Source organism: Sorex fumeus, unplaced genomic scaffold, assembly GCF_029834395.1.
Source record: "Sorex fumeus unplaced genomic scaffold, SorFum_2.1 ptg000110l, whole genome shotgun sequence".
NCBI lineage: Eukaryota > Metazoa > Chordata > Mammalia > Eulipotyphla > Soricidae > Sorex > Sorex fumeus.
The window spans coordinates 756039-780859 of NW_026606167.1; the positions used below are offsets into that span (position 1 = coordinate 756039).

The following is a 24821-nucleotide window of genomic DNA, read 5'->3' on the forward strand; positions in this document are numbered from 1 at the left end:
TCCCCGCGCCCCCCCGCCCGCCCGCCGCCCCGCCCCGCCCCGCCGGCTCGGGCCCCGCCTCTGGCCGCGGCCGGGCGGCGGGAGCGGGCGGGGCCGGGCCGGGGCGGGGCCGGGTATGCAGATGACGCGTGACGGACAGCTGCGCGTTCCAATGTCCCTCGGAAACTCGAGCGCCCGGTCCTCAACTCCGCACTCCCGGCTCCAGACGCCCCCAAAGCCCGACCGCCGGCCTGGCGCGCGGCTGCGCCCACCGGCTCCGCGCCGCCGCCGCCGCCCCGCCGCGCCCCCGCCGCCGCCGTCCCCCCGGCCCGCCGCCGCCCCGCGCCCCGGCCGGGCGTGGATGGGGGGCGCCGCGCGTCCTGCCCGCTGCTCGGCGTGACGCGGGCCCCGCGCCCCGCGCCCACCATGTCCTACCCGCAGGGCTACCTGTACCAGGCGCCCGGCTCGCTGGCGCTCTACTCGTGCCCGGCGTACGGCGCCTCGGCCCTGGCGGCGCCGCGCAGCGAGGAGCTGGCGCGCTCGGCGTCGGGCTCGGCCTTCAGCCCCTACCCCGGCTCGGCGGCCTTCACGGCGCAGGCGACCACCGGCTTCGGCAGCCCGCTGCAGTACTCGGCCGACGCGGCGGCCGCCGGCTTCCCGTCCTACATGGTAACGGCGCGCGCGGGCCGGGACGGCGGCGGGCGGGCGGGCTCCGAGGGCCGGGACGGGAGCCCCGCGGCCGCCGCCGCCCGCCCCGAGCCCGCGCTCCGCGCTCCGCACTCGGCGCCGCGGGTCTCGGCCTCCTCGGGCCGCTGATGCGGCCGCGGGCCGGGGTCTGTCGCGGGCCGGGGACCCGCCGGGCGGGCGGGCGCGCAGCGCGGGTCGGCGCCCCGGGCCCTCCGACGCGATCGCGGGCGCTTCGCTCCTCCCCGGGCCGGGGGTCCCCGGGATGGCGCGAGGCGCGCCGAGCTCTCGGCTCTCGCCGGCCCCGCGGGCCGCGCTGCGCAAAGGTGCCGGCGCGGGGCTCCCCCCACCCCCCTGCGCCCCCGACCGGGTCCGGCCCGCGCGCGCCGCCGCGGTCCGCCGCTGGGCCCGGCCCGGGCGGTGGCGAAGGCCGCTCGGTGGGACTCCGGGACGGCGGCGCCGCGGCGCTGGGGCCTCGGCCTGGGGCTGCTCAAGTGTCGAATTTAAACGTTAAAGGCTGAATTAAAATGCTAATTACCGCGTATTTGAAGAATTGGAAACGGTGCAGGGCTTCTGAGTTGCAAATTGGATTTGCGGAGCTTTGGAGCGGCGCTTTGAGGCGCGGGGGCAGCGGGTACTTTTTTTTTTCCTTCTTTTTTTAGCCAAACGCTGTTGGGGAAGGGGAAGGAGGCGGTGGCGAAATTTGGATCTCGGGAAACTACCTGTGGGCCTGTGCCGGCCCGCAGCCCGGCGACGTTTGCGGGAAGATCTGACTTTGGGGGGAATCGTAAAGTAATAATAATAATGACCGGAGAAACGACAGCAGCGCCTCCGCGCCCCGCAGCCTGCCCTGCGCCCCCTCCCCCGCTCCCCCCCCCCGCCCCTCTCACCCCGCTCCTGTGGTTGCGGTTGCAGGGCGCGCCCTACGACGCGCACACCACGGGCATGACGGGCGCCATCGGCTACCACCCCTACGGCAGCGCGGCCTACCCCTACCAGCTCAATGACCCCGCATACCGCAAGAACGCCACGCGGGACGCCACGGCCACGCTCAAGGCCTGGCTGCAGGAGCACCGCAAGAACCCCTACCCCACCAAGGGCGAGAAGATCATGCTGGCCATCATCACCAAGATGACCCTCACGCAGGTCTCCACCTGGTTCGCCAACGCGCGCCGGCGCCTCAAGAAGGAGAACAAGATGACGTGGGCCCCGCGGAACAAAAGCGAGGACGAGGACGAGGAGGAGGGCGACGCGGCGCGGGCCAAGGAGGAGAGCGCAGACAAGGCGCAGGAAGGGGCCGAGACCTCTGCCGAGGACGAAGGTGAGGCGCGCGCGTTTTCTTCCCAGGCGGGAGCTGCTCCGAGCGGTGCGCGCGGGGAGGGAGGGGGCGCGCGCTGGGCCCACGGTCCAGTGCGTCCCCCGCCCGCCCTCCGGGCTGGACACGGTGGCCCGGGGTGGGCTGGGCCGCGCTGCACGGGGGAGGGGCCCCAGGGGGAGGGCCTGGGTGCCACCGACCATGCGGCGCCCCTGCAGGAATCAGCCTGCACGTGGACTCGCTCACCGATCACTCCTGCTCCGTGGAGTCTGACGGCGAGAAGCCGCCGTGCGGGGCCGGGGACCCGCTGTGTGAGTCGGGCTCCGAGTGCAAGGATAAATACGACGAGCTGGAGGACGACGAGGAGGACGAGGACGAAGCCGAGCGGGACCTGGCGCCCCCCAAACCGGTGACCTCGTCGCCGCTGACGGGCGTGGAGGCGCCGCTGCTCAGCGCTGCGCCCGAGGCCGCCCCGCGCGCCGGGGGAGTCGGGAAGCCGCTGCTGGGCAGCCGGACGTCGCCGGGCGCGCCGCCGGCCAACAAGCCCAAGCTGTGGTCTCTGGCCGAGATCGCCACGTCGGACCTCAAGCAGCCGAGCCTGGGCCCTGCCTGTGCGCCTCAGGGGCTGCCCGCGGCCGCCGCACCCGCTTCGGCCGGGGCCCCGCCTGGCGGCTCGCCCTACCCCGCATCCCCGCTGCTCGGCCGCCACCTGTACTACACGGCGCCCTTCTACGGCAGCTACACGAACTACGGGAACCTGAACGCCGCACTGCCGGCCCAGGGCCTCCTGCGCTACAACGCGGCGCCCGGGGAGGCCCTGCACACCGCACCCAAAGCGACCAGCGACGCGGGCAAGGCGGGTGCGCACCCCCTGGGGTCCCACTACCGGCCCCCTGCAGGCGGCTACGAGCCCAAGAAAGGTAGGCAGCCTGAGCTGCGCCCGGGGTTCCCGGGAGGGAGCCCCTAGAACCGCTCAGCCCCAGGAAGGCAGGACAGGACAGTGGCCTCCATCTCACTGGGAGTTCCCGCCGCTGCAGCACGGCCGGGCTCCCGACCCCTCTGCGTCCTCTTTGTTCCGCCTCCCCAGAGAAACTCATTCAGGCCCCCTGGGCCACCCGGCAGGATCCTGGGTTCAGGGGGGCTCCCGGTCTTTCCCTCTGCCCGGCCTCCACTGGGGGTGAGGGGCTGGCAGCTGGTGTTCCCAGGCTCCCTGGAACCCCAGCACATTTTCCCTGTGGGCAGGTGGGCAGGACCCTCCCGTGATGTGTGCGCGTGCTGGGCGGGCATGTGGTGGTGGGGTGGCCTGTTTCCTGACCCTTGCCCCTCCCCTTACAGATGCGGGTGAGGGCTGCCCTGCGGTTGACGGGGGCACGCAGCCCTACCTATAGGAGGGGAGCTCAGCTCTCAAGTAAGTGGGCGCCAGCTGGGCGCCGCCTGCACGCGCTTGCCTGCCTGCCTGCCTCCCCCTCAGCTCTTCGGCTGGAGCCCCCCACGTGAGGGAGGGCGCCACTTCTCTCTGCACGGCGGGAGGTGGGGGAGGGAGAGGCTTCCGGTCCTGTCCTCTGGGACTCTCTGAGAGCCAGTGCCCGGCATTTGGGGAGCCTGGAGTTGGGGTGCTGGTGGCCCAGCGGAGAATGGGCCCCGATTCTACCTGGCTCTGGCCCGAGGCTGAGAGACTGGGGGTCCAGGGGAGCCTTCCCCGGTGGTGGGGGCCTGTGTGGAGACCCGCTGTGGGGACCGTGGAGCTGGCCCGGTCAGGATCAGGATGATTCGGCTTTTTCCTTGGCCCACAGGTAGGTGTCACAATTGCTTTGGAAACAGCCAGCAGGCGGGCCTCCCCTCTCCCCAGGGCCCCAAACCCAGCAGAGCCCTGCCCGGGACAGCCTGCCGCGGGCCCCAGAGCTGCGGGACACTCGTGTTGGACCTTGTGATTTGTGGCATAGTGTAGCTTCCCTTGTACGTGTGACTTTGGCAAACAATCTTTTTTCTCAGGATATCTTGATCACCCCATTGCCACGGTATATACGTATATATAAATATAAATATATATATATATTCTCTAGGTGTGCTAGCACTCCGTGTACAATTGATTTGTAAACGATGTACACTAGTAGACACGGTATGTGATTGAAGACCTTGAGTGGAAACAAATTTGATATTTATTTTTATAATGATATAAAGCTTCTAGTAATTTATGCAAGTTGTATTGCAACAGAATCTAAACTTTTTGTAAATAAATTCTGCCTGGTTTTTATTTGAACATTTACTGGTTGGTTATACAATCTTTGTTGGTTGTTTAACAAGAATTCTTTACTAATTTATATCTTAAATTGTAAATAAAAACAGACTAGTCTACGCGGACACGGTGTCTGGGCCTCATCTTTCCTGCAGGAGGGAGCGGGCAGTCCAGAGAGTGTCACCCCCCCCTCATGATCCAGCCTCAGGCTTTCAAGTGAAAATGTGTAAAATAATCTCTCCCTTGTTTTGCTCATAGAAAACGGGCAGATGGGAGACAAGCCCTCAGAGGAGGGATGCATATGGTTTTAGGTGATTTAGACACATATGTAAGAAAGCAAAAATGTGTGCGCCCTGGCCGCACAGATTACTGTCAGCACAAATCTCTCAGACTTGGGAAGATGGAATGATCTGGCCTCCTCTGGGCCAAGGTCTACCTTGTATCCATCCTTCTTCCCTCAAGTCCTCCGAACCACAGTCAGGACGCAGAACCACAGTCAGGAGGACAAGAAGAGCCCCAGCCAGTGGCCGATGCATGTGACTGTTGAGAGCCTGAATGATCTCCGTGTGTTTGTAGTATTCAGATTTATTGAACGGTCTCGGCATTGCCCTTTTCATATCGCTTACATTAAACACCAGGCGCAAAGCTGGGGAGGAGAGATTTATTTTCTTTTCCGTGGCTCTTAGCCTCACCCCGGGGAAGAGAAAGTTTAAAGAGCCTCGGTGGTTGCCATGTTCTGGGGTTACTCACTATCTAATTATAGGACAAGCCGAGAATTTGTAGTCGAGTAACATACCCTCTTTGATTAGTATCATAAAGGCAGCAAAACTGTCACTTTAATTTTCAGTAGAATTATATGGATACCCATATAATATGATTTCAGAGAAGAAATGAACAATCATTTATTTCCTCTGCAAAGATAAATTGAGTGAATATAACTTACGGTTATAAAACAAGAATAATAGCTTCTTAGATTGCCCTTTAATCAATCATACGCTTATTTTTCAAGAGGTTCATCTATTTTATTCCGTGATTAATAATGCTGCAGCATGCGGCATTATTGGATCCCAGCGGGGCAGTCCTCCGTGCTTTCAGCTGCTTTGGAATGGTCAGTTGGGGTTCATTATGGCTGATATTGAACAATTTATAAAATCTTGTCTAAACATCTGCCAACTCCGATCGGAGGAGAGTCGGAGGCTGGGAAATGACTCTGCCGCCTGATATTGACAAACGGCTCCGTCTCCAGTGGCTTTTGTGTCCTGGAAATCAGTGGCCTCTTGCTGGGGTCTTGTTAGAAAGGGTATTTGAAAGTGATCTTAGGTGCTTGAGGGAAAGCCGGACGGGAGCCACTCCCGGAGCAGGGCTGGGCTGGCAGGGGGCGTCGAGCTCTGGCGCTGGGGCCGGGGAGGGGCTGGCCCGGAGGCTTTGGTTTCCGTTTCTTCCCCTCAGATGGTTGGTTTTTCTGAGCTTCTGGAGCAAGTGCGTCTTCCCGTCTTCCCGAGCCCCTCTCTCCTCGGGCGCCGGCCTGGGGGCCCCAGAGTCAGGGGGTGGGGGGGTTCTCCCCAGTGACCAGTCTGAGCACACTGGAGGGAGGGGGCAGAGGCCCCCCTTTCCCCGTCCATCTCTGTCCCGCCAGCAAGTGTGGAAAGAACCGGAGGGAAGGAGAGGGGCCCTGGGGCAGGCCAGCGCCCGGCTGAGCTTCCCAGAGCCACCAGGCTGCAAACCGAAGCCTGCTCTCAGAAGAGGCCTCCCTCCCCCGGGCCAGGATTGTTTTACCGGACATGCGATCCGCCCAGGGCCCAGGTCTGGGAGACCTGCATGTCTCAATGGGTGTCAGCTCCCAGCAGCTGAGGAGATTAGCCCAGGCCAGGGTGAGGGCTTTGATGTGTATATGGCCAGCAAATTATCAAAGATTTCCATAACTTCCCCACCCGGCCTCCCAATCCAAATTTCTTTCTGGAAGATTCCGTTTGTAAACGCTCCCTCAGAACATAAGGCCTGCAGGTGATCGGGCGGGGGCGGGGTCTTTGCGCAGAAGAGCGGACCCCCGATTCCTGCCCCCTGCGGGCTGCAGGCGGGCGGGAGGGGTGGAGGAGACAGGTCTTGGCGGGGTGGGATGTGGTGTTATTCTTGCCGGCGTCTCCAGAGAGCAAGGCTCCTGCATTGGTGCAGACCCCCACGGCTGCCGAGAGGGCGGCTCAGGTGGGCACCCGCAAAATGTCAGCATTTGTTCCCAATCAAAGAGTCATTGTTTCTGAAAAGCTGCGGCCAGCTGCCTTTGAAACTCGCAGAGAACTTTAGCCACCTTTGTCTGCGGAGAGGTCGGGGGACCTGGGGGTGCCGGCCAGCCCCTCGCCAGACCGCCTCCCCAGGGCCCACGGGGGTGGGGGGACGTGCTGGGCCGGGGGTCCCTGGGGCTGGCTCTCACGGAGGTCTCGCTCCCGCCGTCCCGCCTGCAGGCGGAGCCTCTGCAGGAAGCGGTGGATGGAGTGGCCTTGTCCGCCAGCCAGGGCGCCTTCTGGGGTCAGTGAAAGTGGCATTGAAATATTTATCAAAGAGGCGAAGAGTCAAGTTGACCTTTTTTTTATACGCCGCAGCATAAATGCGCGCTGGACTCCCACAGCTCAGGCGACATAGACAGCAGCTTGAAAAACTCATCGTCACCTGATTTATCTGCCCCTTGGAGGGGCCTTTGCAGACACTTGTCATCAGCCCACAGGGTGGGGTGCAGTGATGCTCCATCCGGCTCTTTCTCCCGCTCCAGGCACTCGGCACTCGAGAACCGAGAACCAACACCAAGACTACATTCCCTCTGACCCCACCCTGGGACAGAAGCAGCTCTGCCCAGGCTTTAACACTGCTTTTTAGAAATAAGACTTTAAATGGCTGAACCCCGGCGTTCACCCCAGAAGCCACCTGACCTCAGTAGATACGATGATTAACGTAGTTTGAATTTGTACATTCGCAAAGGCCCTTTGATGCGTCTGCAAACCTCCACATACTCGACAGATCCCTGCAGATATTTTAAAGGCTTTTTCTGAGAAGTCTCCCATGGTTCAGGTTCCCCTCGCTGAGACCCCGTTTTCACACGCCGCCCGCCCCAGAGCCTGACAACCACCTTGCTCTCTGCTGGCCGGCCGGCTGCTTCCCGCTGGGAGGCCAGGGAGAGGACCTGGCCAGCCCGTGTCCAGGTGCCCATGCCCAGGTTCCATCCCTTCCCCCAGCCCCTTCAAAGGCCTGTCCTTTGGCCACCGCCTGTGCTGCCCTGTCCAGGTGGGCAGGGCAGTGCTGATTCGCTCTCAGTTTCTAAGAGAGAAAATAAAGGTTTTATGCCGGGCGGGGCTCCCACGGCTCTGCCCGCTGGCCCTGCGGTCCAGCGGCACAGGCTGGACCAGGACGAGCAAGGCTGCTCTGTCTCCATCCGACCCCAGGACGCCAAGGAGACTGTCCAGAAGGCGTCCTGGTTGTGGTTGCGCTTTAGACAGGCTGAAGTTGCCGAGAGCAAACCCATCGGATGTGCTCGGCCGCCCCGGCTGCCCCGGGAAGAGAGTTTGTCTTCCTGTGCAATGCCCCGGGGAGGGTGCCTTGAGGCCCTGCTTCCTGGGGAGATAAATTGACAATTTATTGTGTGTAACTCCTGATCAATTATTAATCGTTAGTGTCAACAGCAGGGCTATAATTACTCTTGGTTATTTTAAGGTGTATTTATTTTTTCGTTTCTCTGGTGTGGCAATTAGCTGACGCGCTGGAGTTCGGGTCGGGCGCAGGGCTGGGCTGCGGGCCCTCGGCTGACCTTTCGGGAAGCGCCGCTGTCCACTCGGCTGTCAGGACCCTCCCTGCTGCCACACAGGCCAGGCCGATTCCAGAGGAAAAGGCGAGGACAGAACAGCCGAGAACAGAGGCAGCTGGAATTAATAAGGGATCTTGGCGCTGGGACCAGCCTGGGACCCCGGGGAGGCAGGGCCCAGTGGGCAGGGTCCTGCTCCCGGCTTTAGAGCTGGGGGCGCCTTATTTCCAACCCCCCCCCCTCAGCTCCTGCTCACAGCCCCCCCCCCCCCCCCCAGGAGAGCCGCTTTGTCACACCCTGCCGGCACTCCCGGTCCCCTGGGAGCTCCGGTCACTCAGGCGTGGGGAGGGAGCAGGAACTGAGGCTTCGGAGAGGGACCGAGCCCAGCTCCCGAGCCCGTGAGCGGCCACCCCAGGCCACGTCCACTGCCACGGCTGCTGCTCTCCGTGGAGGCGGGGGCTGCAGGAGGAGGCGTCGGGTCCCACTGGGGGGAGCTGGGGAGCAGAACCAGGCAAGCCATCCAGACCCGCGGTGGCTCTGTGGCTGGGACTAGGAGCGGACCAGGCGGGCAGCGCGGCCCTCGGGGTGGGGCGGAGCCCAAGGCTGCAGGCGGCCGGCCGGGGTGGGCCGGCACTTCCCGGCTCCGCCCAGACCCGAGGTCCGGCCCACTGGGGCGGGGTGTTTGCTGGAGCCTCAGGGCCTTGGTGTGGGTGCGGAACTAGTGGGGGCGGGAGACTCCCAGGAGGAAGCCGATCCACCCCACTGAGCAAATGGGTCCCCAGGGCACTACCCCATACTCGGTGCTCCTCTCGGTACCCGCTGGAGGGCTTCCTGGAGAAGGAGGAGGTGCTGGAGGCAGAGGACCAGCTGAAGATGCTGATGCTGCAGTCCATCCAGCTCAGGTGCCAGGCACCGCCACCTGTGAAGGGGCCTGCGGAGGTGACCGCTCCACATGCCCCTGGCCAGGCTGACCTTAGGGTGCTGGGGGAGCCCTGGAGAGTGGGACATGGTCCTGCCTCCTGCCGTCCCGCACCCAGACCCTCCCTGTGGCTGCCATGTGACCCCAGGGCCCCCTTTGTCACAGGACACCAGGGTAACTGGACCTGAGGCCGGGAGGAGGGCGGGAGGACACCTAGGCAGGTTCAGGAGGCCCCAGGTGGGCAGCAGGGGGCAGTAGCTGTGTGCAGCCTGGGCAGGGCCCCCCCAGGGCCAGGCTCGAACCCCCCCCCTGGCCCCTCAGGGGGTCACCCTCAGGGCAGCAGGGATGGGGGGGGGGTCAGGCCTGAAAGGGCATCTGTCCGGGCCCGCACAGTCTGTGGGGCCCCAGGACACCCACTGACCCAGTCCTGACCCTCCGGGCGGGCCCCAAGAAGCACCCTGGGTTAGGGTCTTTGAGCACCGCACAGGATGGGACCATCACTCCAAGGGTGTCCAGGAGAGGCCTGAGGGGTGAGGGGTCACCGGCCTGTCCTCAGGAGGTCCCCTGATGCCCGAGGCTCCCCAGTGCAGCTCCTGCTGGGGATCCACAGGGTGGGGGGGTGGGGGGGGGGAAGGCCAAGCCTGGCCTCAGAGTTGGGCCCTGTCCCGGACCCCAGGATGCAGTGTCTGAGGCTGGGCACCCCTGTGGCCCCACCCTGCAGAGTGGCCACAGCAGAGAGAACCTGTCATCCCACGGTGCCCAGTGGGACAGGGCGGGAAGCCGGGAGCCAGGATGGCCATGCTGTCCCCATCCCCAGACTGTCCTGCCTGCAGCTGCCGCCTCATCTTTCCGAGGACCCGCGGGCAGCTTCTACCCGCCCCCCCCCCCCATGACAGGTGAAGAGCGAACACTCCAAGCGACCATGCCGGAACTGCCCAGACCGCGGGACAGACATGAAGAGCAACAGGTTGGTCCCTGTTCCTGAAGACCGCTTCCCTCTAATGCGGAGCGCGCTGCCGCCTCAGAGCAAATGCACCGGCGGCTTACAGCATCAGGACTGTGAAGAATGTCGTCGTTGAAGGCAAAACCTCCTTGGTTCACGTTCAGAAGTCTGTTCTGAGATGGGGACGGCCCCGGCCAGGCCTGCTTGCAGCCAGAGTCTGCCCCCCTGTGCCTGGTCCAGCTCCCCGAGGGCCCAGAGCCCGGCGGGGTGGCTGGGTGGCCCCAGCACCCAGCTCTGGCCGATGTGGCCCTATAAGATGCACCCCTAGGGCTGGCCCCGACTTCACACGGGCCAGCATGACCCCCCCCCCCCCACCACTCTGCAGCACTGTGAGAAGATCCTTGGACTCCTCAGGGTGTGGCCCCCAAACCAAAAGAGGAAGAGAAGGCCCTGAGAAAGGGGGGTCACTGGAGACTGACACGCTGCTCACAGGCGCCCCCTGCAGGCCAGGGGCATTGCTGGCCGCTGGCTGGGAGGTGGCCAGGGCTGGTCCCTTCCAGGCCCTGCAGGCCCCTGACTGTGCCAGCTGCGGGGGGCGGGGCGGGGACCTGGTGGTCTGGGGCCTGCTGATGCCCCCGTCAGTGAGCTGGCAGGAGCGGGCCCAGCACCCCTTCCCACAGGTGCCCACAGGAAGCCCCCCACCGGCCCACCCCCCACCCTCACTCCTTGCCCTCCTTAGGAGTCCCCCCTCCCACGGGCCCCCACCTGGTGCCTTAGGACGGTGCTGAGGAGCCCCAGTCCCAGGGCTGGCACTGTCTGGAGGGGTCCTGGTGGCACCCATGCCTGCCCCTCCTCGCCTCCTTCCCGCCCCCTCTCTCTCTCCCCTACCCCTTCCTCTCCCCCTGCCCTGCTTCCTGCCTGCCTCCCCTTGACCAGTTCATGGAGTGCTGAGGGAGGCCTTTGGGGGCTGGTGGGGGTCTGAGGCTCTGCTCCCTGGGTTCCGCCAGGGGAGGGTGTCCTTGGGCGGTGGTGCAGGGGAGGCCCCGATCACTGACCCGAGGGGGCGTTGGCCTCCCGTGGCTGCGGGAGGGTCCCCTAGTGCTCACTCCGTGTGCTTGTGGGGACACTGCACAGTGCAGAGCAGACAGCATGCTTGCCCGTGGACCGTCCAGGGCCCGGCAGTGGCCAGTGGCCTCGGACGAAGCAGAGCAGCTGTAAGTCCCTCTTCCCACAGCACATGCTCAGGAAGATGCTTCCAGTGTTTGTAAACTCTGCAGCGTGGCCAAGAGCCCCCCCCCCCCCCACCCGCCTGCCCCACAAAGGCACATTCAGGACCCCGCGGGCAGGAAGCGTGCTGGGGAGGGCTGTGCCCCAGACACTTGTGTCCACACACGTCCCCCTCCCCCCTCGCTCGTGCTGCCTCACCTGCTGGCCTCAGCACATGCCCCTCCAGTGGCCGGGCGGAGGGGCCGGAGCCTGCCCACCTGAAGGTGGAACTGCAGTACCATCTGCCCCCCAGCGGCCTCCAACTGCTTGGACCCCAGTGGGAATGAAAGGAGGGGCAGCCTGACTTCTGCAGGCCCCGCAGATGATCCCGAAGTTTTCTTTTTTTTTTCTTTTGGGTCACATCTGGCGATGCACAGGGGTTATTCCTGGCTCTGCACTCAGGAGTTACTCCTGGTGGTGCTCAAGGGACCAAGTGGGATGCTGGGAATCGAACCTGGGTCGGCCACGTGCAAGGCAAAATGCCCTACCTGCTGTGCTAGCTCTCCAGCCCCGATTCCGGAGTTTTCTATCATCTGGGAGCAAAGGTTGCTGGTAGCACCTGGCCCTCAGGTCTCGCGCGCGTGCGCGCGCGCGCGCGCACACACACACACACACACACACACACACACACACGGCTCGGTGCTGGAGGGACCTGATGTCCCCAGTTGCCACGCAGCCCCTGGTTCCGTGACCGGGCCAAGCTCCCTGCCCAGGCCTAAGGCCCTGCAGCAGGACCTGCCCAGCTAACCATGCATTCAGGACTGTTTGGGGATGGCCACCCGTCACCCGTCATCCTCGTGCACCTCCCGACTGAGCCGCCTGCCTGGAGACCAGAGCCCGGCACTGGGGAGTCACCGACGTGGGAGTGACCCAGGACCCTCCCCAGCACCAGCCTCCAGCCCACTGCAGCAGGGGCCGTCCACGGTCCCCTGGGGCTCTCTGGGCAAGACCCTCCAGTGGACACAGGCCCGCGTGCCAGCCCGCCTCACCCCTGGCCCAGCGGCCCCTGGCTGGGTGAGGCAGGCAGCGAGAACGCCCCCTCCCATACCCAGGGCGCCACCTGCAGGTGCTCAGCAGAACCTTCCAGCATTCGGAAGAAGCCCTGACACCAAGCGACCTGGCTGAGGTGGTCCAGGCCCAGGCCCAGACCCTCCACTCCAGGGTCAGACCCTGTGCCCATGCAACCAGCTGCCCGTGTGTCCCACAGGCTCCCCTGCGACACCAATGCTGGGATGAACCGAGGCCCGCAGCAGTGGCTGTCCCAGCGGTCCAGTCTCAGCACTGACCAGAAGCTCGGCCGCACTACAGATACCACTCACACCCACACAGGATCACACATACAGTCTCACTCACACACTCACACAATCACAACTCAGTCACACACACAATCACCCACACACCCTTCACAATCACACACACTCTCACCCATCACAGCTCAGTCTCACACATACAATCACCCACACACCCTTTACACTCACATGATCACACAGCCTCACACAATCACAACTCAGTCACACACAATCACCCACACACCCTTTACACTCACACAACACTCACATGATCACACAGCCTCACACAATCACAACTCAGTCACACACAATCACCCACACACCCTTTACACTCACACAACACTCACATGATCACACAGCCTCACACAATCACAACTCAGTCACACACAATCACCCACACACCTTTTACACTCACACAACACTCACGCAATCACACATAGTCTCACTCACACCCCATACACTCAAACTCTCCCACATCACAACTCAGTTTCACCCAAAATCACACATTCAACACTCACACATGCAACCTCACACAAAACCATATGCTCACACACACACCCAACCACACAATCTCACACATATACATATAAGCATACACATACATCCCCACACACTCTCAGACAATCTCACCCACATACATACAATCACACACACCCAGGCACACACACTCACACATACAATCTCACCCACATACGTACAAACATACACATACACCCTTACACTCACACACACACTCTCACAGAATCACACATACAGTCCTACCCACATACAACCCCCCACACACATTCTCACACACAATTTCACCCATACATACAATCACACACACACACACCCATACACCCACACACTCTCACTCATACAATCTCACCCACATACATACACGGGTGCCAGAAGGGCGAAGGACCCAGCCAGGCTGTACTGTGTGCACAGGGGAGGAGCACTGAGGGACGGGAGCACTGGAGGGGGAGTGGAGCACTGAAGTGGGGAGCCTGGGGGTGTTTCTGCCCCGGGGAGGGTCTGGCCCCTCAGAACTGGGCACCTGTCCCTGGCCAGAAGAGGGTTGCAGCCTGGGGCTCGGTGCTGGCTTGTGGCGCCTCCAGGCTGAGCCCAGGCTGTCAGACGTGCGTTCCCTCAGGTGAGCCCCGGGCAGGGTGGGCCCCCCATTGGGATTTGGGATCTGTAGAGTTTCCCCCAAAGGTCCCTGAGAATAACCACGGCCCTGGGGGCCGGGCGGAGCTCGGCTTCACCTGCCCAAGGGCGGCTCTGCTGTGGCCCCACAGTGAGGGCATGGTGGGGGGCGGGGAGGGCCAGTCGCAGACGGGGAGAAGGAGCCTCCACCCCATACACAGGGCCAAGCAGGGGCCGCACAGTCATGGGACATGCACCTGGAGCACCCCGACACACACATGGGTCATGTGATCCATAGATATGTCCCTGCCAGCTGGCCCCTGGGGGGCCGTTCGAAGCAGCCCTGCACAGCCCGTCCTCTGCTGGGAGCCCCAAGGGGTCAGCTCTACTGGGCTGGGTGGGCTCGGGTGCGGAGACGCTGACAGGCAGGGTCAGGCACCTTCCTGCCTTCCTGAGAGACCCGCCCAGAACCGTGCCACCTGCACCCCCACCATGTGCCTGCCTGTATTCACTCTTCTCTGTGCTGGTGCATCCAGGGACCCCCGACAGGTGAGCCCTAGAACAGCTGAGTCCCACGCAGCTGAGTCCGATGCAGATGAGTCAGTGCAGGTGAGTTCGTGCAGGTGAGTTCCGTGCAGGTGAGTCTGTGCAGGTGTGTCTGTGCAGGTGAGTCTGTGTAGGTGAGTTCCGTACCATTGCAGGCATCTCCTTCCTGTGCAGATGGTGAGGGGAGTGTTTAGGGCTACCAGTCCCATACTTTGTTGGTGGCTGTGTCGCCCTGCACCTGTTCATGCACGTGACAGGTGGGCATTAGCCCCTGAGTCAGTGCAGGGAGCCTGTCACCTGTACTCCTGTCCTCTTGTCCTGTCCCTGTGCCCTACTTTGGGGTGAGGACGTGTAGGGCTCGGGGCTCCAGGTCAAGGCTCAGAGCTGTGGCGGAGGTTTAGGGCGGCCTTGGGTCTCTAGCCCCAGGGCAGTGGGTGACATCCCCACCCCACCTCAAGGCTCCAGCTTCTCCCCTGCACTCACTCTTCTGGTGAGGCAGCTGCCTTCCTGTAAGGTGGGGGGGTTCTTGGGCTGAGCTGTGTGCAGTTGTGCAGGCTGAAGCACACTCACGCGCACTCACATGTACTCATTCACACACACACAAACACGTGCATTCACACTCACACACTCACACGTGCCTGCACCCACACGCACTCATTCACACTCACACACACAAACACGTGCATTCACACTCACACACTCACACGTGCCTGCACCCACACGCACTCATTCACACTCACACACACAAACACGTGCATTCACACTCACACACTCACACGTGCCTGCACCCACACGCACTCATTCACACTCACACACACAAACACGTGCATTCACACACTCACATATGTCCGCACTCACGCACACGCGCGTGCTCGCTTCCGTCAGCCAGGCCCTGGCGGCACTCACAGAGTCCAGCTGCACCCCCGGCCTGAGAGGGGGATTGGACTGGGAACCCGCACCAGGTCAGGGTCTTCTGAGCTCGTGGCTGGGGACCCATGCCAGCCTGCTCCATGGGGCATGTCACAGGCCCCCCAGCCCTCATCCTTAACTCGTCACAGCCCTCTCCTCCCTCCCTTGGCTCGAAGGACCCTTGTCCACGTCCTGCTCTCTGGGTCCCCCCTCTCTCCCCAGACCCTGCTCCCTGGCCTCTAGGGGAGCTTGGGCAGTGGGGACCCCTTCCTTCTGAGAACATGGTGCCGGCCGGCTCAGCCCCTGGCTCCACTAGGTCTTGCAGCACTTTAAGGCTGGTCTAGGAGTCGCACAGAGGAGCAACACGGCTAGGTAAGAGCGGAGAGGAAGAGGAGGGCTGGGAATCTGGGGTGGGGACAGTGCCCTGTGACCCAGGGTTGGTGGCTGCACCCCCAGCATTGCGAGGAGTGATCCCTGAGCACTGTCGGGACCCAGCCCACCACACCCCTGGCACGAAACAATGACACACACTGGAATTGGGTGAGTCAGCCTCGTGGTCACCCGCCCACTGTGAGGGGCCCATCAGGCGAGTGAAGCCCACTCCCCAGCCTCGGAGCCGGCAGCAAGCGAGACCGTCTGCACTGCCTGCGGAGGGCCAGGAGAGCGGGTGCAGATGCTCACCCGTGGGCCTCTAGCGTGATGAATGGGACAGCGTGTCCCTCTGGGGCCAGCTTCCTGGCTGTCAGGAGCAGGGAGGGGCCGCTCGCTCTTGTGTCATTCGTCAGCGTGTGGACTTTAATGCCGGTGGGGGCAGATTTCTCTGTGGGCCACTGTCCGCCGTGGGCGGGAACCGAGTGGAGACACCTACACGACGGGTCATCGCGTGGCCGGGCCACGGGGTGTTGTTCACTCCTGACCCGAGAGGTTCTGAAGGGTGGCCCAAGGCAGCGTTTCCTGCGACGGAATAATGAGCGAGGAGCAAGGGCGCTGAGAAGGGCCTCCAGAGTTCGAGACTTAAACCCGTGAAGCTTATTTTTAAAGAGAAAATGTTATTTTCTGTGGACCGTAAACAGCGTCACCACAGACCCTGTTCAGCTCTGCGTAGAAAAGCCCATCACCTTGCCCCCAGGTAAGAAATCAAGCTTACTGCTATTGAATCACACTCAAATATTCATCTGTCACTGCTTTGTCAACCACGGTTGTGATGGCATTTAAATTGAATTTCATATAAATTTAAAGGCATCTCCATTTGCTATAATGAATAATGTGGGGTCACTATCAGCTTCCATTTTAATCATTTTATTGCCCTAACTGTAGTCAGTTCCAGCCTCCTGCTGCAGCTGGAGTTGGACTCACTTGTTATAATGTATTTTTAAGCACTTTGTTATTTCAAATTTGCAAGCAATGCTGAAGCCAGAGGCAAGAGCCCAGCTCCAGTCTGTTGGAAATTCTCACCAGCCGTAGCCGACCCAGGCCCAAGCGCTCTTTCCCTGCCTGTGGGCTGAGGAGGGTTTGTGGCCAGCAGGAATCTTGGAAAATGCTCCTCAGAAGAGCCCGGCTCCTGCCCAGGGCCCAGGGCCTTCGGACAAGAACTCCTGATCCTCGCCCCGCCTACAGTGCTCATGGCCAGCGCTGGGGGGTGGGGCTGCATGCCAGGGCCCGCATGGCCACTGATTCGAAGGAAGGCGGACTGACCCAGGGGCAGGTGGAGACCTTTCTGCCTCTGGTGCCCGGACCCCGCAGGACCACAGTGCCAGGACCCCCCGACCCACAGTGCCCATATCCCCCTGACCTATAGTGCTGGACCCCCCGACCCACGGTGCCCAGACCGCCCAACCCACAGTGCTCAGACCCCCTGACCCAAAGTACCTGGACCCCCTGACCCGCAGTGCCCGGATCCCCCGGCCTATAGTGCCAGACCCCCTGACCTACAGTGCCCAGACCCCCCGACCCACGGTGCCCAGAACTCCCAGACCCACAGTGCCCGGAACCCCCAGACCCACAGTGCCTAGACCCTGACCCATAGTTCCCAGACCCCCCAGACCCGAGTGCCCAGACCCCCCTGACCCGCAGTTCCCGGACCAGACCCCTGACCCACAGTGACTGGACCCCCCGACTCACAATGCCCAGACCCCCCGGCCCACAGTGCCCGAACTCCCTGACCCACAGTGCCCGGACCCCCCTGCCCACAGTGCCTGGACCCCCTGGACCCTCAGTGCCCGGACCCTCTGCCTCACCAAGGAAGAGACTGACCACAGGACACTGCTGATGTCCGGGGCAGTAGCAGAGTCAAGCCTGGAGTTCTGTGCAACTGTCCGCTAGCTGGGATGACCAGGCCTCCATCCCCCAGGCCCTCAACAGATGGCAGAAAGGGGTCTCCAGTCAGGGGCCGCAGGCCAGGGTTCCGAGACAAGCCAGACACCCCCCCCTCCAGGTGCCCAGCGAGTGCCCCGCATGCCGGCCACGGGCAGTGCCAGGTGATGCCCTTTCTGGAGATGTGGGTTGCCCACGGCCTTTCCTGCTCAAAGGGAGGAGCTGCTTCCCAGCCTAGACCCCCCACCTTGGCCTGAGGGCACGGGGGCCTCCCCGCAGCTGGAATGTGGGGACAGTGGTAGGTCAGCAGTGAAGGTGGTCTGAGTGGGGGCCGGGCCAGTCCTTCCCCGGGTGCCCCACCTGCTCAGCCACGCGGCTTTTCTACAGGGGCCCCCTCAGGCCTGAGGGACATCAGGGATCCAGCCACTGGAGGCCACTCTCTGCTCTTCTTCATTGGTTTCTTTATGGATCAGGAGCTGGCGGTGCTTGGGGTCACTCCGGGTGGCTCAGGGGCCCTATGTGGTCTCAGGGACCCAGGTAGTCAGCCGTGTACAAGGCAAGTGCCCTACTCACGTTACCATTGCTCTTATCTTTATTTACTTTTTTTTTTTCTTTTTGGGTCACACCCAGCGATGCTCAGGGGTTACTCCTGGCTCTGCAGTCAGGAATTACTTACTCCTGGAGGTGCTTGGGGGACCATATGGGATGCCGGGGATCGAACCCAGGTCTGCTGTGTGCAAGGCAAACGCCCTCCCCACTGTACTATCACTCCAGCCCCTTTAATTACTTTTTTATGTTAAAAAATGTTCTGTTTGTTTTGGGGCCATGCCCAGAGTGCTGGGGGCTACTTGCTCTCTGGTCTAGGGACATGGCGGGTGCTTGTGGTTGTGAGGTGACACGGTGGGTGCTGGTGGCTATGGGGGGCCTGGGGCAGTCTTTGCTCTCTGCTCTGTACTCTGCATGTGCCCACTCATGGATGTTCTAGAAAGCGCCCCCTCTGCGTCAGAGCCCACCCGGGCTCTGCTCTAGGTGTGTCTCGGCCCCTAACAATGGGGGTGATGGAGCCCCTCACAGCCGTGTCCCCATGGGCAGCACCTGGATCTGGGAGGTCCCGGGCGTCCGCAGCTCCCCATGCCCACGATGCCGAGTCGGAGAAACAAAAGCTTCTTGCTGAAGCCGCGCTCCCGGCCCTAAATCACAACTTGTCTGGCGCGGTGGGCCGCGGGGACTGTCTTTTCTATGGCCGCTTTCAAAGGGCGTCCCTGGAAAAGTACTTTGGAGGCAAGTCTGAAAATTGTAGGAATTATGAGTATTTTCGTTCCACTAAGGAGCAATGGGGCGGAACGCCGTGGCGGCGCGGCTGGGCGGGCCCTCGGGGTCTGGCCCATCTGCTGGGGAAGGTCTGCGGGGCGGGGTCCGAGTGCCAGGGCCCGCGGCCACCCCACGCCAGTGGGAGCCGCCAGAGGCCGCCTCGAGGGTGTGGCACGTGTCCAGCTCCGTGCACGTGTGTGACGTGGAGCTGTGTGCTGTGTGCGCGGGGAGGGGGTCCCAGCTTCTCCCTGTTTCCGGACACTGAGCCGGGCCCCTGAGTGCCAGAGCTTCCTCCTCCTGGCCAGGGTGGGCATGGCACAGACAGACTCTGCCAGGTGCCCGAGGGATGGGTGGAGAGGGAGGGATGAGTGAATTCCGAGTTTGGGGAGAAGATGGCCAAGTCGGGCAGAAGGCGGGGCCCTAGGTGGCATCTCTGGGCTGCTGCAAACAACCGGGTGGTCACCTGCCCCCTGGAACTGCAGGACACATCCTCGGGCAAGGCCACAGCAGCAGGGACGCCCTGAGACCCCCACGGCCCCAGGATGGCTGGGCCAGGGCCACTGTCCACAGAGGCACAGAGCAGCTGGTGAGGACCCTGGAGCTCCCTGGGAGGGCGGCACATGGGCGTGGGGTGTCCACTTGCACCCCCACCTGCGAAGCAAGTTCCTACATCCAGGCCTGGGGCAGGCCCTGCCCCCACGGGTGTCTCCAGCCACAGTGCTGCAGGGCTCAGCTCCCCAACCCGGCCCAGAGCCTGCCGTGTCTGCAGCTCGGCCCAGCCTTGGCCAGGCCCCACGCGCCAGAGCACACGCAGCACTGGGGACCCCGCAGACACCGGCCTGGGCAAAGGCGAGTTCCCCCCACCCCCGTGCGGGCCGGCACTGCTATCCCCGTGGGTTTGGGTCATCTTAAAGGCAAGCCCCTGGCAGGGAGTGGCCATAGGAAAGAGTCAGGCAGGGCGAACCCAGGCGCTGGCACCAGGTGGACACGGACCTCCCTGAGCCCCTGCTGACCCCTGCCTTCCACTACTGACCCACACCACTCCCCCAGGACCCAAGTGAGTGACCCCCTGCCTTCTAAGGATCCATACGAGTGACCCCCTGTCCTTCCCCAGAACACAGGTGAGTGACCCCCTGCCCTGGCTGCCCGTGGAGGAAGGTGCCACCCGCCTGCTTCCCTCGGTGAATTTGCCAGGATGCAGCAAGGCGAGATGGGCGGCAGCCTGGAGGCGCTTCCAGAGCCTTCCCAGAGCTGAGCTAAAGGTGGCAGAGCACACACAGAATCTCCTGCAGCTTCTCACATGTCCCCGCTGTCCTGGGCCCTCGGACAGCCCTGCTGGCCTCTGGAACTCGTCCCCAAGCTCGCGGGAGCCTGCCTCCTGCAGATGCTGGTGAGAAGACTGGAGGTTAATTCTAGAAGCCTGGGGACTCTGCCTTGCCCACCCAGCTTCTGGAGTGAAGGCATCGAGGGCGATAAAGCGCCCAACACAGTGTTTGTTGGACCAGTAATAATCCTGCGAGGAGAAGGAAATCCTGAAGGGAAACAAGAACTATCCCCAGCGAGATGCCCTGAGCAGTACAGGGTGAGGACGAGTGGAGACCATGAGTACTGCACTCAGGGTTGAGGCCAGAGAGTCTCGTCCCTCCCTTGGTGTCCTCTCGCCGCTACCCACCCTCTTCCCGTCATCCATATCCTTCTTTCCATTCACACATTCTTCCATCTCTACTTTCTTTTTGGGGGGAGGGGTCACACCCAGCAATGCTCAGGGGTTACTCCTGGCTTTGCACTCAGGAATTACTCCTGGCAGTGCTCAGGGGACCATATGGGATGCCGGGGATCGAACCCAGGTCGGCTGTGTGCAAGGCAAACACACTCCCTGCTGTGCTATCCTCCGGCCCCCATCTCTACTTTCATCCCTCCCTTGGTCCCTCCTTCAACCTTTCCACCCATGCATCCGTCCACCACCCATCTACTCATCTCTCCGCCTGCCCATTTCTCCCTCCCTCCGTCATCTTTGTCTCCCAGTCCCTCTCTCCCTTTGTCCCTCCTCCCTTCTTTCCTTTCATCAACCATCCATTCACTCGTCTATCTGTCCATCCATCCCCCCATCTTTCCATCCATGCCCCGTCCCTTCCTTAATCTCCCCCTCCACCACCCGCCATCTACCATCTCACCTGTCCATCCAGGGCCAAAGAGACAGCACGGGAGCCAGGCCTGGCACGGCGTGAAGCCAACCCTGACTGGGTCCCTCGTGTGCCACCGGACATGAGTCCTGGGTGTGGTCAGGTTTGGCCCAGCCCCACGTCCAGCCTGCTACCCACCTGTCCATCTGCCCTCCCACTCACCCCTCCAACCCTCACCTTCCTCCCCCCTCCACTTCTCCTGCCTGATGCACCTCAATTCCTCAGCCCCAGAACATGTATTGCCAGACAGACGGACAGAGAGAAGTGAAGTACAAGTGAAGAATGCCGCTGTGAGCTGTGGGAGGGCTCCTGGGGGTCAACTTGGAGGTTCTACTTCCTGAAGAGAAATCTGTCCATCTTTCTCAGAACTTCCTAGAAGCAGGAGTCTAGACCCCAAGCTCGGTCCCGCTAATGCCTGGCCATTGGCTGTGGCCCGGTGGCCCTGGGTGCCACATCTCTCTCCGTCCCAGATTCAGGCGCCTCCAGGAACTTGAGCACTGGAGGCCCAGTGGCCATGCAGCCCGGCCAGACTTTCTGGCCCCAGGTCATGCGTGGGGATGCTGAGGCCAGGAAGGTGGGGTGCGAGAGTGGACATTCTGGGAATGGACAGTTCCCAGGCCCACACCGCTCATCGCGGCAGCCCCCGGCGGGGAACCCACTTCCCTCCTGTTCGTCTTTAGGGCAGTTGCCTCTGGTGGGGCAAGGATGGAGCCGGGACCACTCTGACTCACCCACCAGCTCCCCCCATTAGCCTTTTCCCCTTGAAGCCAGATGTCAGGGGCGATGACCTGGAGGAGGGCCAGTGAGGCCCCGCCCATGTCCACGCCCCATGGACGCGTGTCCCGAGAGGCTTGGTCAGACTGAGTCCCCAAGCTTATCTCGCGCCGGTCGGAGTCGGTCTTCACTGTGTGTGCAGGGGCCTGCCAAGCTGCTCCCCCCAGCGAGCTGGTGTATGTGCCGTGTGCACACGTGTGCGTGCGTGTGAGGGAACAGACTGCAGCACGCCGTGTTCTCTTGCTGTCAGCAAGAGCTTTGGAAAGAAAACGCTTCCAGCTCGCTCTGGGCCGCAGCCGGCCGTAATGAGGCGCTCCCGGGACCGCGGAGAGATGTGTGGGAGCGCTTTAATTAAAAGCCTGTCAGCACGGCTTTACCTGGGTGACATCACCGCGCCAGCGCTGTCTGCGGGACAGTGGCGTGTTCGCGGGCACACGTGAGGTCTCAGACGGCCCTGGGGGCGGGCCGGGAAACGCTTCCCGGATGCTGCGCAGCAGTGACCAGTGTCCAGTCCCCGTGCCCCCCCCCCAATCCATGTGAGTGTGGACGTGGCCTGTCTGTGGGTGTGGCCCTGAGCAGGGTCCCCTGGTGCTCCAGGGACCCGCCCTACCTCCGGGTCCGCAGTGCCGCCTCCCAGAGCCCCTCTGGTCGGTTGGAAGGAGACGGGGTGTCATGCGTGCAGACGAGCAGCCGCAGCTGTGGGTCTCCTCCTGGGGCCGGGCTGGCTGGCCACAAGCACTGCACTGCCCCTGGCTTCACGACATTAGCGACGCCTCAGGTCACAGTAGCTAAGGGCTAATGAACGCATGTGGTGGGATGTTCCCTCCCGCTAACACTGGGCGCACACAACATCCCCAGAGTGTTTCCTTCCCTGGGAGCTCCTGGCACGCGCCCCGTGGCCATTGGGCTACACTCTACCCAGCACCGCACCGGCAAGCTGGCCAGCCCCTTTATCAGCCGGTCAGCCGGCTGGGTAGGAAGAGGCACACGGCACATCAGCCCTGGAAATCGCCACCCCAGCTGGCGAGTAGCCACCAACATCAGGCCTGTCCAGGGTATGTGGGCACTGTGGCCGCACACTGACACCAAGGGCCCCCAGGAAGTGCCCTCGCCCCATGCCCAGGAGCTACGTCTGGACTGTGAGACCCAAGGTGGTTTGAGAGCTGCCCGTTGGGTGGTCATCTGTGCCATGCTGGGCTGGGTGAAGGCTGGGCCATCACAAGGTCATCTTCAAGGCCACCACAGGGGGCTGCCCTCAGTGCCAGACTGCGTCTCCCCAGCTCCTGGACCTGGCCAGCCCCATCCCTGCCTCCAGGGCATCCCTCACACCCGAGGCCTGGGAGCAGCATGGTGAGGGGCTGACGGTTCCCCAGGGCTCAGGTGCGGGAGGTGGAAGGGGGGTGTGCAGGCACCCCGCCCCCCCCACACAGGGTCTGGGTGCAGGTGATGAGGGCACGTGTGGGGCCTTCAGAGCGACAGGAGCTCCAGCAGGTGCCTTTGACTTCTTCAGTGTTGGCCGCCACCTCCCACCTCCCCTCCCTCAGTCTCTCCCCTCCTCCCCTTCCTGAACATTCTGTGGCCACAGGGGACAAGCCCTGGCCCCAGGGCCAGAGTAGGTGACATTTCCAAGGAAGGGTCTCCCCGTAGCACACTCAGGGGTGCTTGGGAGGACCAGGAGCACTACTCAGGGCTCCCAGGGCTCAGGAGCACCCCAGGAGGGCCAGGAGCACTCCCTGAAGTGTGCTGTGCAAGTGAGACAGGCAGATGAGGTGTCTCAGGTGAGATGTGCAGGTGAAATATGCAGGTGAAGTGTGTCGGGTGAGGTATGTTGGTGACAAATACAGCTGAGGAGTGCAGGTGGGTATGTCAGGTGAGTTGTGCAGGTGAGTCCCTGCAGCTGAGGCACACAGGGGAGATTTGCAGATGAGGCGTCTCAGGTGAGGGGTGCAGGTGAGTCCCTGCAGCTGAGGCATACAGGGGAGATTTGCAGGTGAGGCGTCTCGAGGGAGGGGTGCAGGTGAGGCTTCAGTCACAGGTGCCTCTGGTGTTCCCTGCCCGACTTTCCTTCCTCACTTCAGGTGGGCACAGCCCTGAGCTCGGCAGCTGAAGCCTCTTCCCACGTGCCCCAATATTTTCTGTCTGAGATGCTGTGGCCGACAGAAACACCGCATCTCCCTCAGACGGATGCACGGCCTGCCTTTCTTCTCTCTCACGTGGTCCTCACATTCTGTGAGTCACTTGTCTCATCTGAAAATCCTTGGTGTTGCATCAGTGTTTTGTGGCGTTGGGGGCTTGCATCATAATTAGAAAAGCAGCATCTGTCCCATCATTGTTGAATTCTCTTCAACCTTGTTTGACTTTTGTAGGGGGGGCTCCCGGGTGGTACTCAGGGGCCCAGGGACCCTCCCAGCGATTCCGGCAACTCACCGTGGTTCCGTGTGAGGTCTGAGGCCGTCAGGGCACGGCTGGCTATGCTCCGGCCATCTGTGTCGGGGTGGAACTGGTGGGCTGTTGCTTTAGCTCTGCACCATCCCTCCTGTCCTGCCCTCCCCTTCCCCGCTTTCCCGTTTGGTAGCCACAGCAGGGTTCAGGTGTCACTCCTGGCAGTGCTCGGGGGAGCAGTTGGAGTGCCAAGGATCAAATCCGGGCCACCAGGTGCAAGGCAAATGCCTGTTCGTGGTACTCTCGACCTGCCCCTTGGTCCTGTGTTCCTAATGGCTCCCCTCTGGGCTTGTGTTCATGCCAAACGCTTCAGGACATCGTGCTCCTTCAGTGGTGTGGGGACTACAGACATCGTATAGAGAACTTACATCTGCAGACAGCCTGTGGCATGGTTTTGGCACGTCACACATGCTCCACACATAGTCGGTGGGGGGGTCTGTGCTCCTGGCCAGGACTCTGGGGAGGAGGCAGTGCAGAGCTGGCATCCAGCTGTAAACCGAGGGCCTTCCCCTTGGGCAACTTCCGCTCCCCTGAGGAGCTGTCAGCATTCCCTGGGCCCTCCGGTCAGTGCCGGGGAGCAAATCACAAAACCACGGGGTGTACTGCGGCCTCTCTCACCACCCCTCTGCCACGCCCTGTGCTTCCTGGGAGTCTCTGCTCCTGGCAGGACCATTTCCCTCCCTGGAAAGGTGGAGATGCTTGTGCACCACTGTGAGGCGGTATGGACGGGCCCTGCGCGGGGCCCCTCTGGGAAAGGTCTGATGTTGACCCGTGCTGGCCGAGCATCCGGGGCTCAT

The 24821-nt window shown here is 62.4% G+C and overlaps 1 protein-coding gene across 2 annotated transcripts; it reads left to right on the forward strand.

The window, feature by feature from the left end:
- The first annotated feature begins 310 nt into the window (after positions 1-310).
- IRX2 (iroquois homeobox 2) lies at positions 311-3813 on the forward strand. 2 transcript variants are annotated; one of them, XM_056135204.1, is made up of 5 exons: positions 311-648; positions 1579-1984; positions 2197-2898; positions 3314-3386; positions 3772-3813. In XM_056135204.1, exons 1-4 carry the CDS (start codon positions 406-408, stop codon positions 3364-3366), a joined length of 1404 nt encoding a protein of 467 aa, XP_055991179.1. In that variant the 5' UTR covers positions 311-405; the 3' UTR covers positions 3367-3386; positions 3772-3813. The 2 variants fall into 2 exon arrangements, with proteins under 2 accessions (XP_055991179.1, XP_055991178.1); XM_056135203.1 differs by lacking the exon at positions 3772-3813 and having other exon boundaries at positions 3314-3490.
- The last annotated feature ends 21008 nt before the right edge of the window (positions 3814-24821 follow it).